Source organism: Jaculus jaculus, chromosome 10, assembly GCF_020740685.1.
Source record: "Jaculus jaculus isolate mJacJac1 chromosome 10, mJacJac1.mat.Y.cur, whole genome shotgun sequence".
Taxonomy (NCBI): Eukaryota; Metazoa; Chordata; class Mammalia; order Rodentia; family Dipodidae; genus Jaculus; species Jaculus jaculus.
This window is the reverse complement of record NC_059111.1, coordinates 107,752,031-107,774,404: the sequence shown is the minus strand read 5'-3', so window position 1 is coordinate 107,774,404 and position 22,374 is coordinate 107,752,031. Positions and strand designations below refer to the sequence as shown.

The following is a 22,374-nucleotide window of genomic DNA, read 5'->3' as shown; positions in this document are numbered from 1 at the left end:
CAGTGTATAAAATGGGTCTATGGAAGGTATGCCCCTCATTATATTGTCATCCTTGTGAACAACGCTTCTTCAATCAAGAGCCCCATGTGTGTGTTGGGGGGGTCACATAACTGAATGTGGGAGTCACAACAACTGTGGTGACGGTAAAAAAGGTTTTTGAATACATGATAAAAAAAATTAATTCAAAGTTAAACATGTAATGAATCTGAGGTGTTTCTGGCAGTGTTCGCCTAGGCTGCATCATGTGACTTCAGTGCAGCGTTGGTTCTGAGCACGTAGCATATCTGGTTTGCACTGCGCATCCCGTCAAGCCACACGATGCTGATAAACACTGCCCAAGACAGGCTGGCTCAGATCTGAGACATTTTCTCCTATGAATTGCAGTGATTTTTTTGCTGTACATGCAAAGCTTTTCTGCTCTTATAGAAGCATGTTGGTTTTAATATGGAAAACAAAGAACATTTTTCTAATGCCATTCCTCAGCATGTAACAAATTCGCTCACCCTCAGACACATTGTGTTACACAAAGTACATTTGTCTTGTGAGTGTGAAAATTTACATTCATTTTTAATAAGTGGTAAAGTTATATATGCATACATATGTCACATATATCTATCTATATGTATGCATGTCATATATATATGTATGCATACACATATGGTTTGTGTATGTGCACATAGATATATACATATCAAAGAGTTGTTTTAAAATAAAATTCTGCATGATTTATTGTCAACAAATGTTTGATTTGTATTTTATGTACCTATTGAGGTGGCTGACCTTCATGATCATATCAGCTGGACTAAGAACCACCAGGTGTTGCAGTCAGTTTCATGTTGCTGGGATGAACATCCGAACTAGGCACAGGTTAGGGGAGGAAGGGATTTATTTCAAGCTTACAGATCCAGGGGAAGTTCTGTCAGTGGTGGAAGAAGCTGTTTTCTACTTCCAAGAAAAGAGAAACAACCAAACAGCCCATAAAACAAAACAAAGCAAAGCAAAGCAAAGCAAAGCAAAGCAAAACAAAACAAAACAAAACAAAACAAAACAAAACAAAACAAAACAAAACAAAACAAAACATTAGCAGCAGCCAGCACCAACCAGCAGCCGCAGCAGGGCCCCAGGCAGAGCTGAAGCCACTCTGCAGATCTTTCGGCTGGAATTCAGATCCATCCCCAGTGACACCTTTGGGCTAGACTCCTGAATCCACATCCCAGTGACACCTCCTCTGGCCAGGTGACTGGAGACCCAAATTACCAGCTTTAATAAAGCACTGGAGTCTATGGTGGACACCTATTCAAACTGCCACACCAGGGAGGCATTCCTCTAGGTGTGTCTATGAGGGTATTTCCTGAAGGAGTTAACTGAAGAGGGCAGAACCACCATCCATGTGGGTGGCCCCATCCCATGAGTCGAAAGGTGAGCTGAGCCCCAGCCTTCACCTCTCTCTGCTTGCTGACTGTGGAGGCAACATGAGGAGCTGCTTCAGGCTCCTATGGCCATGGCTTCCTCATCAGGATGACTGTACCCTCAACCTGAGACAAAATACACCCTTCTTTCCTTACGTCATTTTTGTTAAGCGTTTGGCCAGGAATAAGAAAAGTAATTAGCATGTGTCTGTTCCCGGAGGAGTGTGTAAAAATTTCTTTGGCAAAAAAAAAGGGGTTGTAAATGGAAGAGGTTTAAGATACCTCCTGACCTGGAAGGCTTAGACAAGTGCCAAGAGCTTTTGTCACAGTCGGACATCTCTGATCCAAGATGTAAGCCTGTCAGTCGGCTTCCTCTTCAGTGAGCTCCAGTATGTCTAAAGCTCACTCCCTACCCCATGAGTGGTCCTGGGGTTTCTAGACCCAGCCTCTACCTCAGGCCATCCTAAGACCACTGCAGTGAACTTTCCTGTGCATGGCCATCCAGAGAGCTACAGAAGTCCAATGATGGCTGGTGTTTTTCACTTGGAATTAAGAGGCGAAACACTTCACCTGAACTTTTAAGGCATCGTTTCCTTTCTGAATCTTGATGATAATAATAAAAAAATAGGGCATTTTTTTTACAATCGCTTCTTGAGATCAGTGGTTAATGGATCCTGAAATTGGTCAACTTTGGGGAAGATTAATCAAATGCGAATATGCAAATGGGAGGCTCCCCAGAAACTTTTCAGAAGTGTTTTTTGTGTGTTTGCCTTGCATCGTGTTTGCAAAGCCAGTGATGACTCAGTGCCATGATCCGCATAGAACTGGTTAGACCTGACAGGTCACATGTTGACTCGGCTATTCTTTTCTGCAGGTATTTCTACATTCCCACTAACATCCTGCAGGTCAGTAAGATGTGTGTATTAAGACCCTGTGCTTTGAATACCTGAGAAGCCCCCTGCCTCTTTTATATCTCTCTCCCTGGTCTTTGCTGTGATTCAGGAAATACTGTGATTTCTCACAAGAGATGATTGGGATACCAAGAAAATGGAAAAATAAAGGTGGCTTTTGAAAGCATAGGACAATTCTATAAGATTGAAGTTCAGGATATACTAAATTCTGACTTTAGAATTGTCCCCTCAATGTGTATTTTTAAAAATTTAAAAACTATTTTAAAATGCAGAAAAGGAAAAACAATCTTTGCCGGGAATAGTAGCTTTTAATCCCAGCACTTTAGAGGCTGAGGTAGGAGGATTGCTGTAAGTTCAAAGACCACTTGGGACAGAGTGAGTTCCAGGTCAGTTTAGACTAGATTAAGACTCTGCTTCAAAAAACAAAACAACCCCAAACAACCGCCCCCCAAAAAACAACAAAAAACAATCTCAATCTTTGCAGTATTTCATTTCCCCAAAATGAAAATGAAATAAAATTGATCATATTTAAGAGGGTTGCTTGTCTGGTTTGGAAAGCTGTGGTAGTTTAGGTTGGAATGGGAAAAGGTCAACTAAAAACTATGGAAATAGCTTGCCCCAGTTTCATTTTGTTTCCAAATTGGTTTCTTTTTTTGTTTTCTTCCTATTTTTGTCCAGGGATGGTGAACTCACATTAAAAGCAGGTATCTTCAGAATAAGACATTCAGCTTCAAAGCTAATTCTGGGAATTATTCATTCATCAAATATTCCTGCTCTTACAGAAGCATGTTGGTTTAATTATGGAAAACAAAGGCAGATTTTTTTCTACTACTGTTCCTCAGTGTGTATAAGTATGAAGTTATCTCACCTTGGACATGCCTTTGTTCCAGGCACTCTGCTAAGGATTGGGGTTACAGGGGTGAGAAGCTATCGGCTGTGCTGCCTAGAGGGAATTTACAGTCAGTGTGATTGTGACCATGGGGTATGCACATGTCAGGAAGGGCCTATTTCAGGGACCCAGCAAGGGTGGGTGTCATAGATGTCTGCCAATCGAGTGGGTGTTTCCTGATCATATTTTTAGGGAGTATATAAGACATGGACTCTGATAGGATTCGTTTTAAGTGTCATCTTTACAGGACAAAGCATTAACTGTGCATTAGCATTTGAAACAGCAGACTGAGTAAAAAATATCCATCCTCACCAATGTAGGTGAGACCAGTCCATCAAAGCCCCAGATGGCAGCTGTCCTCTCATGCCTGAGGTTCCTCCCCCCATGGGTGCCATTCTTGTTTTCAGACATGAGGCCTCACATTGGGAGTTTTCCGGCTTTTAGATCCAGACTGAAATACATCACTGGCTTTCCTTGCCTGCTGACTTGCAGATGGCAGATATTGGCCTCCAAAATGTTGAGTCATTCTTCATAAGCACACATATGTGAGTACACACACACACCCACATGCACACACATGTATACATCCCCTCCCCCCCATTGGTTTCTCGTGGTTATGTGTTTGTAGATAATCCGGACTAACACAGTTTTGCCATCAAGGTCTTCCAAAATAATTGGGAGAAGAAAATAAAGATATATAATGAATAGAACCAGGATAAGGTAGTTTATTACTAAATGTCAGATGCTAGGTCACTCAAGGCTGGAATTGTCTCTAGTCTAGAAGAGTTTTGTGAGGGGTCTTGAAAAAGAAACATTGGGAGATGGGGTTGGTCCTGAGCAGGCAGAGGGTGTTGGAAGGACTGCCCATGTGTGAAGAGAGCAGCAGGCACGAGAATGAGGCTGGGCTTGGACACTTGTGGGCTTGGAGCTACCGGAGTGTCAACCGAGCAGGGACGAGTAGGTTTGTGGTGGACGACGTCAGTGATGTAGCCTGACCGCAGTGGAGACCTAGCCTGGCTCACAGCCACAGGCAAGGCTAGTGGTGGGATGTGGTGCTAGGGTGTGGAGCATCGAGCAGACACAGGTCTGGTAGGATCTTGCCACCATCATCCGCAGTGGTCTTTCATGTCCCAGTGCCCTCATCATGGCCACATTGTGATGCTCATGACCCCTGGAACACTTGTCTTTGTGGTCTCTTCCTCCCTAAAAAGTCATGAATGACTATCCTTCACTGCCACATTGGTAGACAGAATACTTTATTAATATTAGGGATGTAAATAGAATTAATTTATTTATTTTTGATTTTTTATTAGTTATGTACACAGTGTGTATAATAGCATTTATGTATCCCCGCATTACCTTTTCTCTTCTGATTCTTTTTTTTTAAATATCTTTTTTTAAAAAAATTATTTATTTATTTATTTGAGAGTGACAGACATAGAGAGAAAGACAGATAGAGGGAGAGAGAGAGAATGGGCGCACCAGGGCTTCCAGCCTCTGCAAACGAACTCCAGACGCGTGCGCCCCCTTGTGCATCTGGCTAACGTGGGACCTGGGGAACCGAGCCTCGAACCGGGGTCCTTAGGATTCACAGGCAAGCGCTTAACCGCTAAGCCATCTCTCCAGCCCTCTCTTCTGATTCTTAAAGAAACTTTAGCAGAGATTTGTGCGCCTATAAAAGCATGGTGTGCGCAGCCTCCCTCCTACCTGATGCGAAGCCAGCTCTGGGCCCCAGTTATAGTGGGGAGAGGATGGAGCTGGACTCATCCTTGTCCCCTCCTCTCAAAGTCCATGCTTTATTCCCAAGTTTCTCAGTCTGAGTATTCTGGCAATAGCAACATCTTACTATTTAATCTGAAAACAACAGTATTTGTCTGAAAAGAAAAAATGATGTAGTTGATGTCTGTGTGTATTGGTTGGGGGTGGAATTAATTTTAAATCATACAGTGAAATTCTCTTACCTCAAGAGTGTTTTTGAGAAAAAAAAATACAATACACTTGTTTGAAAAGACACATGTGTTCTTGATAAATCCAAATGGCCTCAAATGATGAAAAGAATGTAATATTATCTCATGCACTTATGGGAAAAAATTTAAGTTATGATTCATAAGCAAGCAATAGGAGGAGGAAACTGAAGTAGAGGTAAAGGAGTTTGTAGGGAGATGTGGCCGTATTGCTGCTCTCGTTTTCATGTGAGTATTAAAACAGCACGCGTCCATCTGAACTTGCAGGTTGTGGTAATGGGTATTTCTGTGTTTCACTGAAGATGAACTTTTTTTCTTGTCTTTTAGTCCTTTCTGTTTGATATCAGTTGGATTTGAGAGAAGGGAAATTGCGACTTGATTCTATTATATTTTCATTTTCCAGAAATTATTTTGCTGTGGTATGTATCAATTTTTATGGCTGCTATGACATTCACAGTCTAAGGACTCCAATGTTTCTTTTTGTGTGTGCTTGTGTGTGTGTGTGTGTGTGTGTGTGTACACACATGTATATTGTATGCATGTGTCTATTTGCCCTTGTAGTGTTCCATGTATTCACTTGTGGCTCAATTTCTCTTCTGCCTATTAGTATTATTACTTTTACTGATTCCAGAGCTTGATTTTTTCTTTTCAAATTTTTTTTTATTAACAACTTCTATGATTATAAAAAATATCCCATGGTAATACCCTCCCTCCCCCCACTTTCCCCTTTGAAACATCATTCTCCATCATATACCCTCCCCATCTCAATCAGTCTCACTTTTATTTTGATGTCATGATCTTTTCCTCCTCTTATGATGGTCTTGTGTTGGTAGTGGCAGGCACTGTGAGGTCATGGACATCCAGGCCATTTTGTGTCTGCAGGAACAGAGCTTGATTTTTGAAGAAGTGAATTGTAATGATTCCCAGGTCTCTGCTTCCCTGCAGGGCTGGGTTTCTAGGCACAGGTGGCCTCACCTCACTGTCTAATGTGGATTCTGAGAGACTGAATATTGGGTGGTCTCAGGCCCTTAATTTTGCTCAGGAAGGGCACTTAACTGCTGAACCTTTTCTCCAGACCTGCAGTGTTTCTACAAGGCTTGAATACTACACAGAAGTCATTACTCTGCCTCCCTTGGTTCCCATGTCTTCAAAGTCCAAAGGTCAGAGATTCTGGACTTATGACGTCCGAGGGCAGAAGAAGGGTGCTCTTGGTTTAGAGGAGAGACAGTCAATTTGCTTTTCCTGGGCCTTCTGGTTCCTCTGGAGCTCCCAGCTGACTGGTGTCTGCCCACATGCGGCGGAGGAGGGTGGCGCTCTTCCCTTCTGAACCAGTCGCTGATTCAGTTTCCCTCAGTTCTGCAAACATCTTTTGACACACTCAGAAGTCAGGCTTTACCAGCTGTCTGGGCAGCCCTTAGTTCAATCAAGTTGAGACCAAACACTAGCCTTTTTCAGTCTCTATCAGGTCAGAGACTGGAATCAAATGACGGTGGAGCTTGCCACCCACGGTCAACCTACAGCTTCCTCAGGGCTGGACTTCACAGCATGCCGGGAGGACGGGTCTGCCGGCCTTCTCTCTCAAGCCGACAGCTTTCCTTCAGTAGTCCTCTAGTCTTTCTTTCACGATCCTCAGCATTCTGGAAGCCTGTGTGAGGACACTGGCTCAATTCCCATGATGTCACCCAGTGTCCCCGTTGCACGTCATCCTCGTGTCCACAGAGTGAACTTCTAGCCTTCTGCTCCATGTGTCCCTGGGGAAGCAGCCAGGGGTGGTGGAGAATCTTAGTTTCTTGGCTGATCGTTAAGCTGACCCTCTGCTTGAACCCGGGTCTCCCTATTCTCCATCCTTCAAGCAGGACAGAAGCACCGACTTGCTTGCACCTCCCTCAGTCAGCGAGGGTCAGCTTCCTTTTGTCTACCGTGTATGCTGTGCCTTGCTTTGCTTATTGGCTTTCTGACTGTTGCTATCTTCTCCTATTCCCTTTGTCTGATTTGTATCCTAGACACATGTGCCACCCTGCTTTACAGGGGTGCTGGGGATTGGACTTAGATCAGCAGGCTTGAGAAGCAAGCGTCTTCGACTGCTGAACCATCTCCCCAGTGCCCTCTAAGGATGATTCTTAAATTCTCTGATTCTCAGGCTGGAGAGATGGCTTAGTGGTTAAGAGCTTGCCTGTGAAGCCTAAGGACCCCTGTTCGACGTTAGATTCCCCAGGACCCACGTTAGCCAGATGGACAAGGGGGTGCACACGTCTGGAGTTCGTTTGCAGTGGCTGGAGGCCCTGGCGCGCCCATTCTTTCTCTCTTTCTCTGTCTCTTTCTCTCTGTCTGTCGCTCTAAAATAAATAAAATAACAACAAAAAAATTAAAAAAAATTATCTGATTCTTCACAATTTCTTCCAACTGAACTCATGGATTCTCTAAACAAAATCCTAAACAAATCAATGATCCACTTGCCCTTAGAGCAAGAGTAGATGCCTTTGGTGGTGTATGGCTGTGTGTGCATGTGGGCTGGGGTGGGTGAAGCTGAGCTGGGGAGACTACTCACGTCGTTCATTTTTTTATAAACAGAGAGGAAGTCCTGCTCTGGATCCCCGCATGCTTGCAGGCTAGGTCCTGGATGGTGAATTCTTTGACTCTTGTCTAGAGGATAAATATTTTATTTGTGTCATAATTTTTACATTATCCTTTGGCCATAGGAAGGAAAGCTCCTGCTGTGATCAGAGCTCTGCTGTGTAGCAGTAATGAAAGAGGCTGAGGCCCAGCCAGGCTTGTTGCTGAAAACTGAATTCTTCTCATAGTACTTGTGTAACATGCAAGAAGACAGAGGTCTACCCTCCCATTCCAGTATAAAAATGGACCCACAGACGCATTTTGATTGTTTCCATGGTTTGTTTGAATTTTGGAATGCCAATCTTCAGAAGCTCATTACACATAGCCCTGTGTCCAGACTGGCACTGATCTTTCAAGCCCTTAGCAGCCACCAAGCAGTGATTCACAGCATGACTTTCATCAATAAGGAAACTCGCAGGGCATGGCCTGTATTTACTCCGCAAATCATCTTCTTTGTTAGAAAGCAATTTGAAGTGGTGTCTAGTGTCAGGAGGATCTATTTGGTCCGATTCTCTTTGCCTCTTGTTTCATTTCTCTACATGCATTTGAAAAGAGAAGTCCTTTCCACTATTAACCCAAAGCCAGGGAGATGGTGGGTGGTGGTACTCTCAACACTACATAGAAATATGAGATATATATTTATTAGGTGGAGCCCACAGGTGTCTCTGGTCTGGTGTGTGCTTGTGTGTGTGTGTGTGTGTGTGTTTTCTCTTTTTTCCTTTCAAAAAGACTTGTCTTTAAAAAAAATATTTGAGAGAGAGAGAAAGAGAGAGAGAGAGAGAGAGAGAGAGAGAGAGAGAATGAGCATCCCAGGGCCTTCAGCCACTGCAAACCAATTCCAGATGCATGTGCTTCCTTGTGACTATGTGTGATATTGTGCACATGTATCACTGTGCATCTGGCTTATGTGGGACCTAGAGATTTGAATATGAGTTCTTAGGCTTTGCAGGCAAGCGACTTAACCATCAAGCCATCTCTCTAGCCCCATATTGGCATATTTTTAATGAGAAAGAGCAAGAGAGACAGCAGTGGCGGCGGGGGGGGGGGTGCAGGGATTGGCAGTCCAGGGCCTCCAGCCACTGTAATTGAACTCCAGATGTGTGAGCCACCTTGTGCGTCTGGCTTATGTTTCATCTGGAAAGTTGAACATGGGTCCTTAGGCTTCACAGGCAAGCACCTTAACTGCTAAACAATCTCTCTAACCCCTATGTGTTTTCTTGCTTATTTCATGTGTTGAGAACACCAAAGAGAAAGGCAAAAAAGAAAAGTTACCCAGAACTTCTGGGACCCATCAGATTGATGTGATCTGGATATGAACAGACCAGTGCAATTGTGATCTCATAGTGATTATTGTTACATCCATAAGACTTGTACAATGTTGTGCTGATCAACATTTTGACATAGAGCATGTAGGACAATAGAAAGACTGAGAAATCAAAACAGAAGAAGGACCACTTGGAAAGAGGAGGTTGTTCAGTGGAATGGGGGCAGGGGAGGGGAGACAAAAGTGGATAATGGGACAGGAATATGATCAAATTATAGAATGTTCACATATCAAAATTCTCAACTTTTCTTAAAAATACATGGACAAAGTGGAAGAGATGCAGTACCCTCTCATATTCACAGAACTCACTAATTCACCAGGATATGTTGACAACTTATAATGACTGATATTCATTTAAGACCACCTGGGGCCCAGGAGAGTGGTGCCTGCCAATGGGAACAGTGAAAAGTGCCATCCTTTCCTCAAAGCATATTCAGCTGGGGGTCCATTTAAGCTTTGGTAAGAGAAAAAGTGTGGAATTGATAATTAGATGTCTCTGAGGTGTCAAGCTTAGGGTAGAGGCTCTTATGTTTGGTGCAGAGAGGTTCCTGAGTTCTCACAGGTAGAGGAATTTGAACTCCGTGTTTCTCTATGAAGCCATTCTCTACCTTTTGTAGAGATTACAGTGCAGGACAGATGCAAACTTACTAGTGGAGAAGAGGTCAAGCTTGCAGTGAGCCTTCTTGGGAGCTCCTGAGTTCTCTGTCTGCATAGTTTGTGTCTGACCCAACAAGTGTGTTCCAAAAGGGGCCCCATGCTGGTGGATATGGTGGGATTAAACCCCAGGCTTGGTGTAGGGGCCCAAGATCTCCCATCCTAATCCACTACTTACTCACTATGTGCTTTTGGATAATATTTAACAAAATTGAGGCTCAGTTCTTTAGTTTCAAAATAGAGGTGATGAGACCTGTATCTTGAAATTGCCGTGAGGATTAAATAAAGACATGTGAACACACTTAGCTCAGTGTCTGGCATAAAAAGAGGTGTTCAGCAAAATGTCAATTGAATACAAAAGAATGTAATGTCCTTTTCAACCAGAAAGTACTTTGATTTTGTGACAAAAAGAGAGCTCCACAGACTCGTAACAATTTAGAGTAATTGAAGAAGTGTTGAAATAAGTAACCCAATGGCATTCAGATGTTAGGGCAAAAGATGAAAGTCTGAGTAATGGTAAATTCATTATAGTCATAGGGATAAAACATTTTGTAATAGCCTTTGATATTTTAAATTAAATTATGAAGTGCCATGGTGACCACACATGGCCCATGATTCAGGAGGATGGTGTATGACGCCACAGAAGGTAACATTTTAAGCTTAGTGAACAGAGGAAGAACTATGCACTTGTTTGAAATTTACAACTTGCTCTCCTGTTTGAATTTGACTTGCATGACTTAATTTACATTTTTAACTGAATTTACAAGGTCCTACTATAAGACATTATTAAGGAAATAGAAAAGTCAATGGTCTAAAATAGACCTATTGAAAGGGACTTAAATTAGATTACTTTGACAGTACAATTTTAGAACACATTTTACTTATAGTTTTATTAATTTATGATTCTGAAGATTAAGAAGTAAATTAGCTACAGAGTTGTGCAAATATTTAGGTTATATTTGGCTCAGACATGAGGAAAGTCTGGACTGAACTTCTTGTTTCCCTTAATAGTGGGATAGAGGAGGCAGAGAGACTGCTAATCATGTGAATGCAGAGGAGTCACTTAGATGAGGTTGTAGAATATAGTGGACAGTCACTTTTTATTTTTTGAAACTCTAAAAGATACTCAAGGAGCTACAATTATTTCCTAAACATTTTTAAGATTTATCCTATAAGACTGGCCAGAATCCATTCCTTAATCTCAAGTGTGTCTGCTTCTTTTATGAAATTCCACATCAAATGATTCTTGACAATTTCATGGTAGCGCTGGACCTTTGATCCTGGCCCTGATATTCACAGGTTGGAGTGACTCAACCAATCCCAGAAAGCAGACAATTTGGGAGCTACAGTCTTGCTGTGCCTGTGGTCTTTCAGACTCAGGTATGTTGCCCGCTCCCCTACGGATATATTGATGGCAGTAGGTAGAAGGTTGTGACAGACAGCAAAACTCTGGGTCGGGTCCTGGTGGCTTTTGAATGACAGTGAGTTGTTCTTTGTGGGACTTTCACCAAGGACAGCTTGAGCTTCTGGACCTGCTGTGCAGTGACTGATCACAACAATCTGTTCTTCATAACACACACACACACACACACACACACACACACACACACACACACACTTTATATACTTTATAATGGGTTTTGTTATGTTGCCCAAGACGGCCTCAAACTTGTAGCCGTCCTCCTGCAGCATTCCCCCCAAGTTTTGGAATTTCAGGCTGTGGCACCACACCTGGCTCTGCACTTCATATGTTAATCTTTTTCAAGACATGCATCAGATCACTTGATCTTTTAGTCCTGTAAATCATGCCTCTCATGTAATTGATGCAATTTATAAAGAAAGCCAATGACGAGACAGTCACATAATTGTCCACATTTATATCCAATCCCATTGTGACTGGAAGTCATGTGATCCGTGACTCATCTTTCTACATAGTATAGATTTCCTCCTTTGGTTAGAATAAGCTCAAAATTCTTTTTGTCAAAAACAAAATTGATTTGGTATAGCATTGTTTGTGCTGGTCATGGGGACAGGGTGGGAAGGGAATAGAAAGTCTGGAAGCCCAGCTCATTGCTTGGACAGTTTGCTGAGGAGAAAACTCACACATAGGGCCAGGATTTGAGACCCTTCTCTAACTATGTGTGCCCCAACTCCCTAGGGACAAGTACACAGAAAGCTGACTGGTCCCTGCAGTAGATAAGTCATCTGTACCCATGGAAGGGAAGAAAATTTACATCGGTTAATTTGACTTCCAGAATAGTAAAGCTAAGTTTTGTAGTGTTATGGTTAATAAAATGAATTTTAGACCTTTAACAAAAACAATGGGAATTTGTTATTTGCACACCAATTTGTTGATTTAACTTTGAATTGTTCTCATTAAAGTGGAAATAACTGAAGATTGAGTTCCCACAAGGCTCATACAAGCTTTTCTAGGAGCCTAGATGACAGCATGTATATTTTGAAACATGAATATTTATTATTAAAATAAAATTTTGGGATGATTCACATTATTAGGTAGACAGTCTCACAAAACATTCTTGGCTGTTGAGGCATAAGTTGAGAAGAGTTTAATTAATGAGAACTCTAAAATGTTTTTATCCACTATTAATTTTCTAAAGCAACACAATTTTAGGGCTAAGAGGAGACAATTTTTTTTTTGTTTGTTTTTTTGAGGTAGGGTCTCACTCTAGCTCAAGCTGACCTAGAATTCACTCTGTAGTCTCAGGGTGGCCTTGAGCTCTTGGTGATCCTCCTACCATTGCTTCCTGAGTGCTGGGATTAAAGGCATGTGCCACCACACCCGGTGACAAATATTTTTTATAGATATCAATTTTATTATTTCAGGGACATTTAAAAAATAAAAAATGCTATAATATTGTTGTCTTGGGTTTTAGTGATATATCCTTAAATTTTGATATATATGGCACCCATAAGGTTTTTAGTTTTTTAATTTTGTCATGCTTGAGGTTCATAGGATTTCTTGACTTTACAGAGTTGAGATTCTTACATGACAAATGTTCTCAAAGGTCTTCTCTAAGCAAAACCCTGCCCTTAGCACTAGGAGCAGCCCACCTAGGTCAGCCATGCTACCAGAGGAGACCAGGGTGAACCTGCTCCAGGTTTGTTACTCTATGATATGTGGAGTAGCAGCTTTCAGGCTGGGTTTAACCTTGAATGACTCCATTTTACAAAGCAACAGCCTTAGCTTGACTTACTCCATTTGGAGTTTAAGTGCTAAGAAAGAGTAACTAAATGTGTTTACACAAGACAACCACCATCTCCCATCAGGAGATGCAGACACGATCGTACTTTATATCCATGAAAACCAGAGCTGGAAGTAAATCATACCCAGCACCATCACTCTAGATATATGAACCCCTTACCTAGAACTATGAAGGAAGGAGCACCCCAAGATCACACTGTAGCAGGTGTTCTGACCAGTCATCCCATCCCTTGTCATGAACCCATCCTGGAAAACTGCTTCAGAGAAGGACTCCTGCCTCTGTCTCCAGGGCTCCAACTCCAGTGCCATTTCTCTTGTCCATGACACTCGGCCCGCTTCAAAGTGACCTTTGAAACCTTGCCACCAGGATCTGCATCTGACATCCCTGTGCTTGAGTAGCTCAGTGTTCTTACCCAGTCCCTGCAGACTTTTCCTGGAGCCTGCTTTGGCTCTCTGCCTCCGACTTCAGGAAGCTTTTGGGAGCTCTCCAGCCTCTTTAACCCTTTTGGAGACTTTGTGGGAACTGGAATGTATAAGCTGAGAGTTAATATTAGCATTTGAGATTAGAATAGAAGAGCTGGGGAGATGGCTCAGTGGGTCAAATGTTTGCTGTGCAAGCATGAGGGATTGAGTTTGGATCCCCAGTACCCACATAAAATGCTGGGCACAGTGAGGTGGTGGGGAGGCAAAGACAGGATCCCCAGGGCTCACTGGCTAGGTAGCTGAATGAGTGAACTCCAGGCACAGTGAGAGACCTTGTCTTGGAGAATAAGGTGGAGAGTGTCTGAGGAAGACACCTCAAACTCACATATGGCCTCCACACATGTGACCACACATGTACAACAAGCATGCGTACATACATGCAAATTACATACATATGCAAAAAAATTAAACTAAAAGACCCTGTGATTGCTACTGGCCAATTAAGAAAGACCAGGATCATTTATTAGACTACAGCCAATCAAACTAATGTATTTTTGTTATTGTTATTCAATAAATTGTAGAGAATAAATTAAATAAATTGTTATTCAATACATTGTAAACATGTCTTTCTGTGTTTCTGGCATAATAAACTCACAACACTACCCTTGGAAGGGACTCTGACAGCTGCCCTGCTGTTATCCTAATGGATTCTCCAGTGTGAGCTGTCCATGCCCAAGCCTCACTCAGCACCCGTCTCACCTCCCCTTCCTTTGGCAGTTGGATCTGTCTCCTCCACTTTGTCCTAAGCCTTTTCACTTACCTTGGCCTTTTTCACTGACAGCCCACTACTTCCCAAACAACAGGCTTACAGTAAGCATTTCCTTATTTATCTATTAATCTTCCTTCCTTCCTTCCTTCCTTCCTTCCTTCCTTCCTTCCTTCCTTCCTTCCTTCCTTCCTTCCTCCCTCCCTCCCTCCCTCCCTCCCTCCCTCCCTCTCTCTCTCTCTCTCTCTCTCTCTCTCTCTCTCTTTCTTTCTTTCTTTCTTTCTTATTAACAACATATTTTGTATGGATACATCATGTGTTGGTATCCCCTTTTCCATTGTCTCTGCCCCCATTCCACTGGGGACCCTCCTCACTGGGGTTGCAGGTATTCCTTATGGGGTTGTGGTTTATGTGTAGTGGGAGCAGCTGTCACTTTTGCGGGAAAGACAATGCTTCTGGGCATGATGTACCAACCTGTGGCTCTTACAATCTTTTCACCTCCTCTTCTGAAAAATTCTCTGAGCCGTGGTGGGTGTGTTTTAAGTCTACTTCAGCTAAGATAAGCTATTAGGACCCTCTGGATCTCTGCTATGGTAAGTAGTTGATAATCCTCAGGGTCTGTCTCCTTCACTCTAACACTGATTGTCAGGTTCACCATGGAAGTAGCATTCTTTCTCGTCTCCCTGTATTCTCATAATTCTCTAAATGTGTTGCCAGTGTATCTGAAGAAGTGAATGAACATGAATGATCCAGCAATGATCATGAATGATCTGGCCACTTGACCTTCCTTTGTTCATACAAGAGCTGGAATTCACTGTAAACACCTCAGTTTCATCTCCTTCCAGGTGAACAAGCAGAAGTTTCAATGCGAAGATTGCATTTCTGTGCCACATCCCTCTGCTCACACCAGTCCATTTCTACACAATGCAGCCATGCACATATTTTCAGGACATGGGCATAACAGCAAACCTCTCACACAAACTGCTTCTAGCCAAATCTCTACAAAGTTATTTTTCACCATCATTAGACGAACCTCAAAGTCCATAGTTCTTACTGCACTGAGGTCTTTCAACTCTGACCAGAATAGTCCAAGCTGTACTTGCAGCACTTCAAGGTGTCTCTTAGCCCAAAATCTCAAATCCTTCCACATTACTCTCAAAAATCAGTTCCAAAAGGCCAAAAGCCACACAATAAGGTTTCTACCAGCAATGACTCCCACTCCTGGTACCAATTATACTGTTGCAGTCAGGTTTGGACTGCTAGCAGAAAACACCCAACCAAGAGCAGCTTGTGGGAAAATGATGGCATGAACAGAGGGTAGATACTACCTCTTGGCCAACATCAGATGGACAACAGCAACAGGAGAGTGTGCCAAACATTAGCAAGAGGAAGCTGGCTATAATACCCATATGCCTGCCCCTAACTATACATCGCCTCTAGGAGGCTTTAATTTCCAAATTGCCATGAGCTGAGACCTAGCATTTAGAGTATCTATGTTTATGGGGAACACATGAATCAAACTACCACAGACTCCAAACCACGGATGGCTCAGAAATCATAATCAAGTGTAATCATTCCTGTTTCCTAAGCTTTTTGCATGTGTATTTGCAAGTTCCTATGTGTGTGGGTGCACATGTGTGTGTGCACACGTGGAGGCTAGAGATTGATGTTACATGTCTCCCTCAACTGCTTTCTACTATATTTTTTGAGACTGAATCTCTCAGTGAACCTGCAATTCACTGACTCAGCTAGACAAACTATCCAGCCAGCCCCTAAGGATCCTCTGTCTCTGCCTCCTCATGGCTGGCATCAGAGACATATGCTGCTATACCTGGTTTTTACCTGGGTGCTGAGGAATCAAACTCATGCTCTCATGTTTGCATGGCACACACTTGACTAACTGAGCTATCTAACCAACCCCAGAGTTTGGTTTTAATGGGGAGAACAAAAACCAAAATTATTATTTATCTAAAATCAATGACAATTGCAGTCTGTAGAAATGAAAATGTGTGAATAAATTCCAAGCTTTGGTTGCTCTATAAAAGGGACTACCAAACTGTAAGCATTTGAACTTGATCCTTAGGAAATAGATTTTCTGTAGCAGAGGGATGCCTCAGATGAGCCCAATTGCTAAGGCCAGGGCTGCCTGCTGGAAATGATGAGCTCACAGAACAACAGCAGAGCAGAGAAATTGCACATCAGAGGCAGGCTCATGGCCCCCAGACATGATGAAGTACTCGAGGGCAGTCTGGACTGATGAATGAACCTCCTTGCAGGGTAGCCCCAAACATGAGCAATTTAAAAGCAAACCCCTCTGGACAAGTGATGACTCATTTTAGACTCAGGGGCAAACAGAAACACATAGAGTTTCAGCTGAGATCAGGAGACTAATTAATATATGAGACAAGATAAAGTGTTGTTTTTGTAAACTTTGAAGTATTTAGAGTTCTGATCATTGTTGAAGAACATGAAATGAAACTACTCAATGCACATAAAAACATGCAGGAAAAGAAATGGGCTTGTGTTCAAAGGCTGGGGAGAGGGTGTGGCTGGGGAGATGGCTCAGCAGTTAAAGGCGCTTGCTTATAAAGCCTGGCAAGTTCAATTCGTAGCACCAACATAAAAACTGGGCACAAAGTGATTTATGTGTCTATGATCCCAATGCAATGAGAGGCAGGGCCAGGAGAATCTGAAGCCTGCAGGGCCAGCAAGAGCACAGACATCTCGAGATTGTCTTCTGACCTCCACATATACATGTGCATGTGTGTGTGTGCATACACACACACACACACACACACACACACACACACACACACACACAGGATTAGAAAATAGCACAAAACTAAAAGAATGTGACTTATCATAAAATCAAAGCAAAGCAAATATCCCAGAGCACTGTTCATTACTATATTCAGGAGCTTACAGAAGACTTGCTTTTACCCACTGCAGTGTTAAGTCCCTTCCTCTGAGACTGTTAATTGGCCAGGTTTTCTTACCTGGGATCCCACGGAGAGCCCAGATCAGGGGTAATGTTATTTTACCACCATAAAGTTCTATAATGAAGTCACTCTCTGTAGCTTTGAGTGTTTGGAATGAAGTCAAAAGTATTTCCTTTTGTCCATCAGTACAGGTGGCCTTTTGTCCAATTTCTTTCTCATTATTCTCTCTTTTTTTCCTTTTTAAATTTTTTAAGCTTTTAAGCAGATTATTTTCATGTGTTACCATGACACTTTTAAGTTGCAGTCTACCGTCTGCAGAATTAAGAACTACATTAACAGAGGAGGGCTATTCTCCCTTCTTGAATAGCATTGTAAGAGGAAAAGAAAAAAGAACTCTATTCTTTTGTTCTTTGGGCCTTCTTCCTAATCTACCAAACCTTCTGGTCCAATTGGCAGTGAAAAAGAAGCCCATGAGGCTCTCTCTCCTTACTGGTGCAGTACCATCATCCAAGCTGGGATTAAGGCCATATAGGTAGAGCTGGCGAAAACTCATGGTTGTTGACACTGTAGCTTGGTCCATACGGGGATGAACTTCTGAGACACAGAGCTCCAATATTTCTCTTCATTTTCTATTCCACTTGGTTAAAATATATTATACTAAGTTATTTTCTTTCAAAGGCTTTGAGTCTACCTTAAATTTATGCACCATGGATTTAATGTGGGTTCCATGTTCCTGGAGATGTGGAAGGAAACTGCTATATCTTGCAATTGTTTTGGCAAAGCCCACCTCCTCCCATTCCACATGAAATGTTCCTCAGGGACAAAATGGAAAAAAAAATCTTAATTTTAAGGGATTAACCTGGACTTGAAGCTAAGGTTTCCAACCATCAAAGAGGAAGGGAAGCTGGAGTTACAATAGTAATTCAACTTGGCCCTTGGCAAGTGTAAACACTTTGAACCAGGAATTGTGTGTGCTCCTTGGGAGATGTGATGAATATTGTCTTCAGTGACATCTTCCCCAGTCCTGCAGGGTTTAAACTGTGGAAACTTCATTGTACCTTCTGAATATATTACTATCATGGGGGCCAAAGTTTAGTAGAGGTGACATTTTATAATGTTTCTATCACTTCTGAAGTAACAAAGTGACAACCCAGTACTCAGGGGACAATGGGGAGATGACACCAAGGCACCTGACAGTTAAGTCTTTCAGGACAGGAGTAATACAGTATGATTTGGGGCTGAGGATATGGCTCCATAGGTAACACACATGCCATGAAAGTATGAAGAAGTGAGTCCAGATCATCACAGTCCATGTAAAATGCCGGGTGTGGTGGTACACGTATGTAAGCGTGGGGAGGTAGACACGGGGAAGCTCTGTTGAGGTACATGTGAGTTCTGTGTTCAACAAGAGATCATGTCTCAGAGAGGAAGGCAGAGAGCAATTGAGGATCACCAAGGTCACCTCCGGCTTCCACCGCACCTCCTACATGTGTATTTCCTCACATGTGCTCCCACACGCATACATGCATATCTGCATGTGTACATGTCACATACACACAAAAGTAGAAAATATGACTTAAGATTAAAACAAACAAAAAGGACTTCTGGCCAAGATGGCGACCGCCTAGCTGCGCTGCAGATACCGGGGAAAGAAAGATAGATGCAGATCCTAAGGAGAGAGCTGCCCCAACATACCTCAAAAGGGGCCCAACTGAAACTAAGGACAATTGGCGAAACAAGCAAGGGTGATGTTTTCCTGATGAACCAGATACCAGCACAAAGGGGAAGGAGACCAACACAGAGAAAAATCAACTCCTACTAAATCAAAGAGCCAGAGCCTCAGAGGCCCCCAATATCTCAGCACTGAAGCAGACCAAAAATGAACCCAACATGGCTCAGGGAGATTTTGTGGAAGAGGGGGCGGAAAGAATGTCAGAGTCACATGTTGGGTCATGATTTGCAGAGACATTTATCGTACCAATAACTGTGGGCTAACTCCACAATGCACAACCCATTTACATCAACAAGGAGGGTCCAATGGGAGGGGGTAGATCATGGATGAGCCTAAACAGTGGTACCAAACTGCCTGTATTTGCTGAAAAGAAAACTAATAAATTAAATTTTTTAAAAAAAGTATAAAAAAATAAAAAAGCAAGCAAAAAGGAAAGAAGTGATGAAAATAAAAAGTAACATTTTCAATTGGACTGAGCATGTCAGGCTTTCTATTTGGAAGTGTGTCAGCAGTATTCACTGTGGCCTTAAGAAGAAGGTATCATATATGATACACCAGTCTCAAGGGATAATCAAGACTTTTTAAGGTTAAACAACAGGTAAAGGAGGAAGTTGGATCCAAAATAATATTGAATTATATCACTGCTTTCTAAGTAGGGAGTTTCACTGGCTACATTAATAATAAAGATCATAAAACCTTAGTCAATGTTATGCAACTCAGAGGGAGAGAAGGAGGCTTGGCTAGACCACCGTGCAGAGATATGATACACATTTGCATCATTATAAAGGAAAGTAATACTGGTGGTTGGACCATCTATCCATCACTCTTAGAAAATCAGCAATCACATGACCATGGCTCTTCAAATTTTGGCCTCTAAGCAACAAGCAAATAGATGCTTGAGAACAATGTAGAACTCCCTAAAGTTAGAAATGTTTTCAAATAATTTAAAGGTCTTTTTTTTTTTAAAACCATGGGCTTGGTTTATTAGGTGAGCATGAACAGTTTTTAAAAAATATTTTATTTATTTATTTATGAGAGAGATAGAGAGAGACAGATAGAGAGAATGGGCACACCAGGGCCTCTAGCCACTGCATACGAACTCCAGACACATGTGAGTCTTTGTGCATCTGGTTTATGTGGGTCCTGGGGAATTGAACCTGTGTCCTTAGGCTTTGTAGGCAAGTGCCGTAACTGCTAATCCATTTATCCAGCTTCCATGAACATGTTTTTTTTTTTTTGTTAATGAAAATAAGCTTTATTACATCAAGTAATAAATACATACAAAGGTGCAAACAATTTTAGTCACTTTTCTTCCAGATGTTTTGATCAACTTACAATAAACATAGAACTGAAATCTACACTCTTAGTATGAAAATGTTCAGGGTGCATGTTAGGTTTGGTAGATTGCTCTTTCTTCGTATTTATAACTTGTGCATCTTTAAGATGGACTTCAAAGCACTCAGTCATGCAAATGCTTAAGCAAAGCTCTGTTGAGCAGGATCTACGGTGTGGCAGGTGAGCCAGCTAGGAGTGAAGCGCTGTCAGTGTGCACTACCAGTCCTCAGAGTCAGACAAGCTTATGAAAAGGAGCAGACCAATTCAGGTGATGCAAATGTGCTGAAAAGAAGTTTAGAGGGAGACACTGGCTTTAGGACAGTTTGCTGTAAAGTAATGTCACATGCATCTTTAATTCAATGCTAAAAATAATAAAATTAAAAAAAAAAACTTGGGTCATCCTAACGACTTAAAATGCAAATTTTACTGCGAAATCTTTTCCCAATCTTTGAGGGTGTAGGTATAGAGCTTAGTGAACCATGGTAGAAAAAACTAAACGGTTACCATTTTGAAAACAAAGTTTTGTCTCAACAGGAGAGATGAACTGTAACCTCCCATCTTGTAGAAAGACAGGACCTTCAGATCTAATGAGACTAGGATCTGGCATTGCGTCCTGTCTCAGCCAAGCACTCCCGAACCAGCCCTGGGGCGTGCAGGATGCCTCGTTTGAGCCTCTCCATGGCGCTCTCGCTCCCTGCATACGTGGGTCTGATCTCCTTTCCCGGTTCTTCAATGATGGCTAGCAGCTCGGCGTATTGGCTCTGAGACACCTGGCTGTTCCCGGTTCCCTGGGTACAGCCTAAGGATGCTGGCCCATAGTCACTCAATGGCTGACGGTACTGGGAGGATGTCTCCATGCTAGGGGAAGGCGAGTGGACGCTTCCTGCGGCGTTGAGGGCGGCGGCGGGCAGGTGCGCGGTCCAGCTCGGCTTGTAAGACATCCCCGAGCGCCGGCCGGGCGCACCGGCAAATACGGCCGTCCCTCACCCTACACCGCCGCCGTGTATCACCCATACATCGGCCGCAAACTTTTCCCATGAACATGTTTTTAATGTGAAGTAAGAGTAGGCAAGTGAGTTAAGGGATATTTTTGTACCCCTTGGTAAGTTTTGCTCAACATGGCTCATGGGGTGAAGGGATCATAATGAGGAACCATGTTTAGCTGCTGCTTGACTGGCAGAGAATTCACATGTAGTGCTTTTAATCTGTAAACCATTGAAACATTTTGAGTATTTCAGTATGATCAGACTTAACGACATGTTCAAGGTCTCCGGGAATATTAGGTGTTTGATATAGTTTGAATGTGTCCCTTAAAATCCGTGCATTGGAAACTCATTCTCCAGTACACCAATGTTGTGAGGTAGGATGGGAAGAGGTGAGTAGATCTTTAGCCCTCTGGCTTTTTGAAAGGATCACTTAACAATGGCAGGAATGGGTTAGTTATCTTGGGAATGGGTTTCCATGAAAAGATGAGTTTGACCCCAGGCCCTGGTCTTGCTTTCTCAGGATTTCTTGCCCCTTTTCCGTTCACCATGAGATGCTATGGCATGAAATTATTCACCAAGTGTGGGGTCTATGGTCTTGGACTTTTCAAATTTATATTCTGAAGTTGTAGCAAGATATGAATTTTGGGGGCTGTGAAAGCTATTTTAGTACTGAACTTCAAAAATCAAACACAGAGATTGCCTTAGCCATCATTATTCTCTGATTTCCTTTCTTTCTTTAAAACTACAGAGAAGACAAAGTATGTGCTTTTTACACTGCCTGGGTAGATAATGCTGCTCCTGGGAGTTATCAATTATTATAGAAAAGTCCTAGTACCAGGGGTGGGATACCTGTAGGCAACAATGAATGGTAATGAATTGGTCAGAGCATCCCCCAGAGCATTTGAAATAATGCAGGCTATTAATACTGTTCTTGTTTGCCCACCAGAAGCAGATGGTAAGGCCCTATTTGCTAGAGACATCACTTAGTTCAGTCTCAGGATAATAAAAAAAAATATATCAAGCTGTAATTGATCTGGAAGCTTTCTCCCTGCTGGCTAGCTGATATAGTGCTGGAAGGTACTATACAGGCTGCTGAGGGATAAAAGTCATCAATCGTACCCAGAAGTTGACTCTGTGAGCTAAAAAAACTGACCAGCCAGGTAAGATATACCCACTGCCGCAACAGTGGCATTACTTTTATGTGGG

General features: G+C 42.4%; 2 protein-coding genes across 2 annotated transcripts in view; both read right to left on the bottom strand.

The window, feature by feature from the left end:
- Positions 1 to 22,374, bottom strand: part of Cntnap2 (contactin associated protein 2) — a 1,990,154-nt gene that overhangs the window by 186,203 nt on the left and 1,781,577 nt on the right. The gene's annotated exons all lie outside the window — the stretch shown is intronic.
- LOC105944202 (cyclin-dependent kinase 2-associated protein 1-like) lies at positions 20,590 to 21,123 on the bottom strand. Its single transcript, XM_045160115.1, has one exon. It carries the CDS (start codon positions 21,121 to 21,123, stop codon positions 20,776 to 20,778), a length of 348 nt encoding a protein of 115 aa, XP_045016050.1. The 3' UTR covers positions 20,590 to 20,775.

Bases quoted from the DNA above. Each gene is read 5' to 3' on its own strand.
- LOC105944202 (XM_045160115.1), bottom strand. From the start codon at position 21,123: ATGTCTTACAAGCCGAGCTGGACCGCGCACCTGCCCGCCGCCGCCCTC.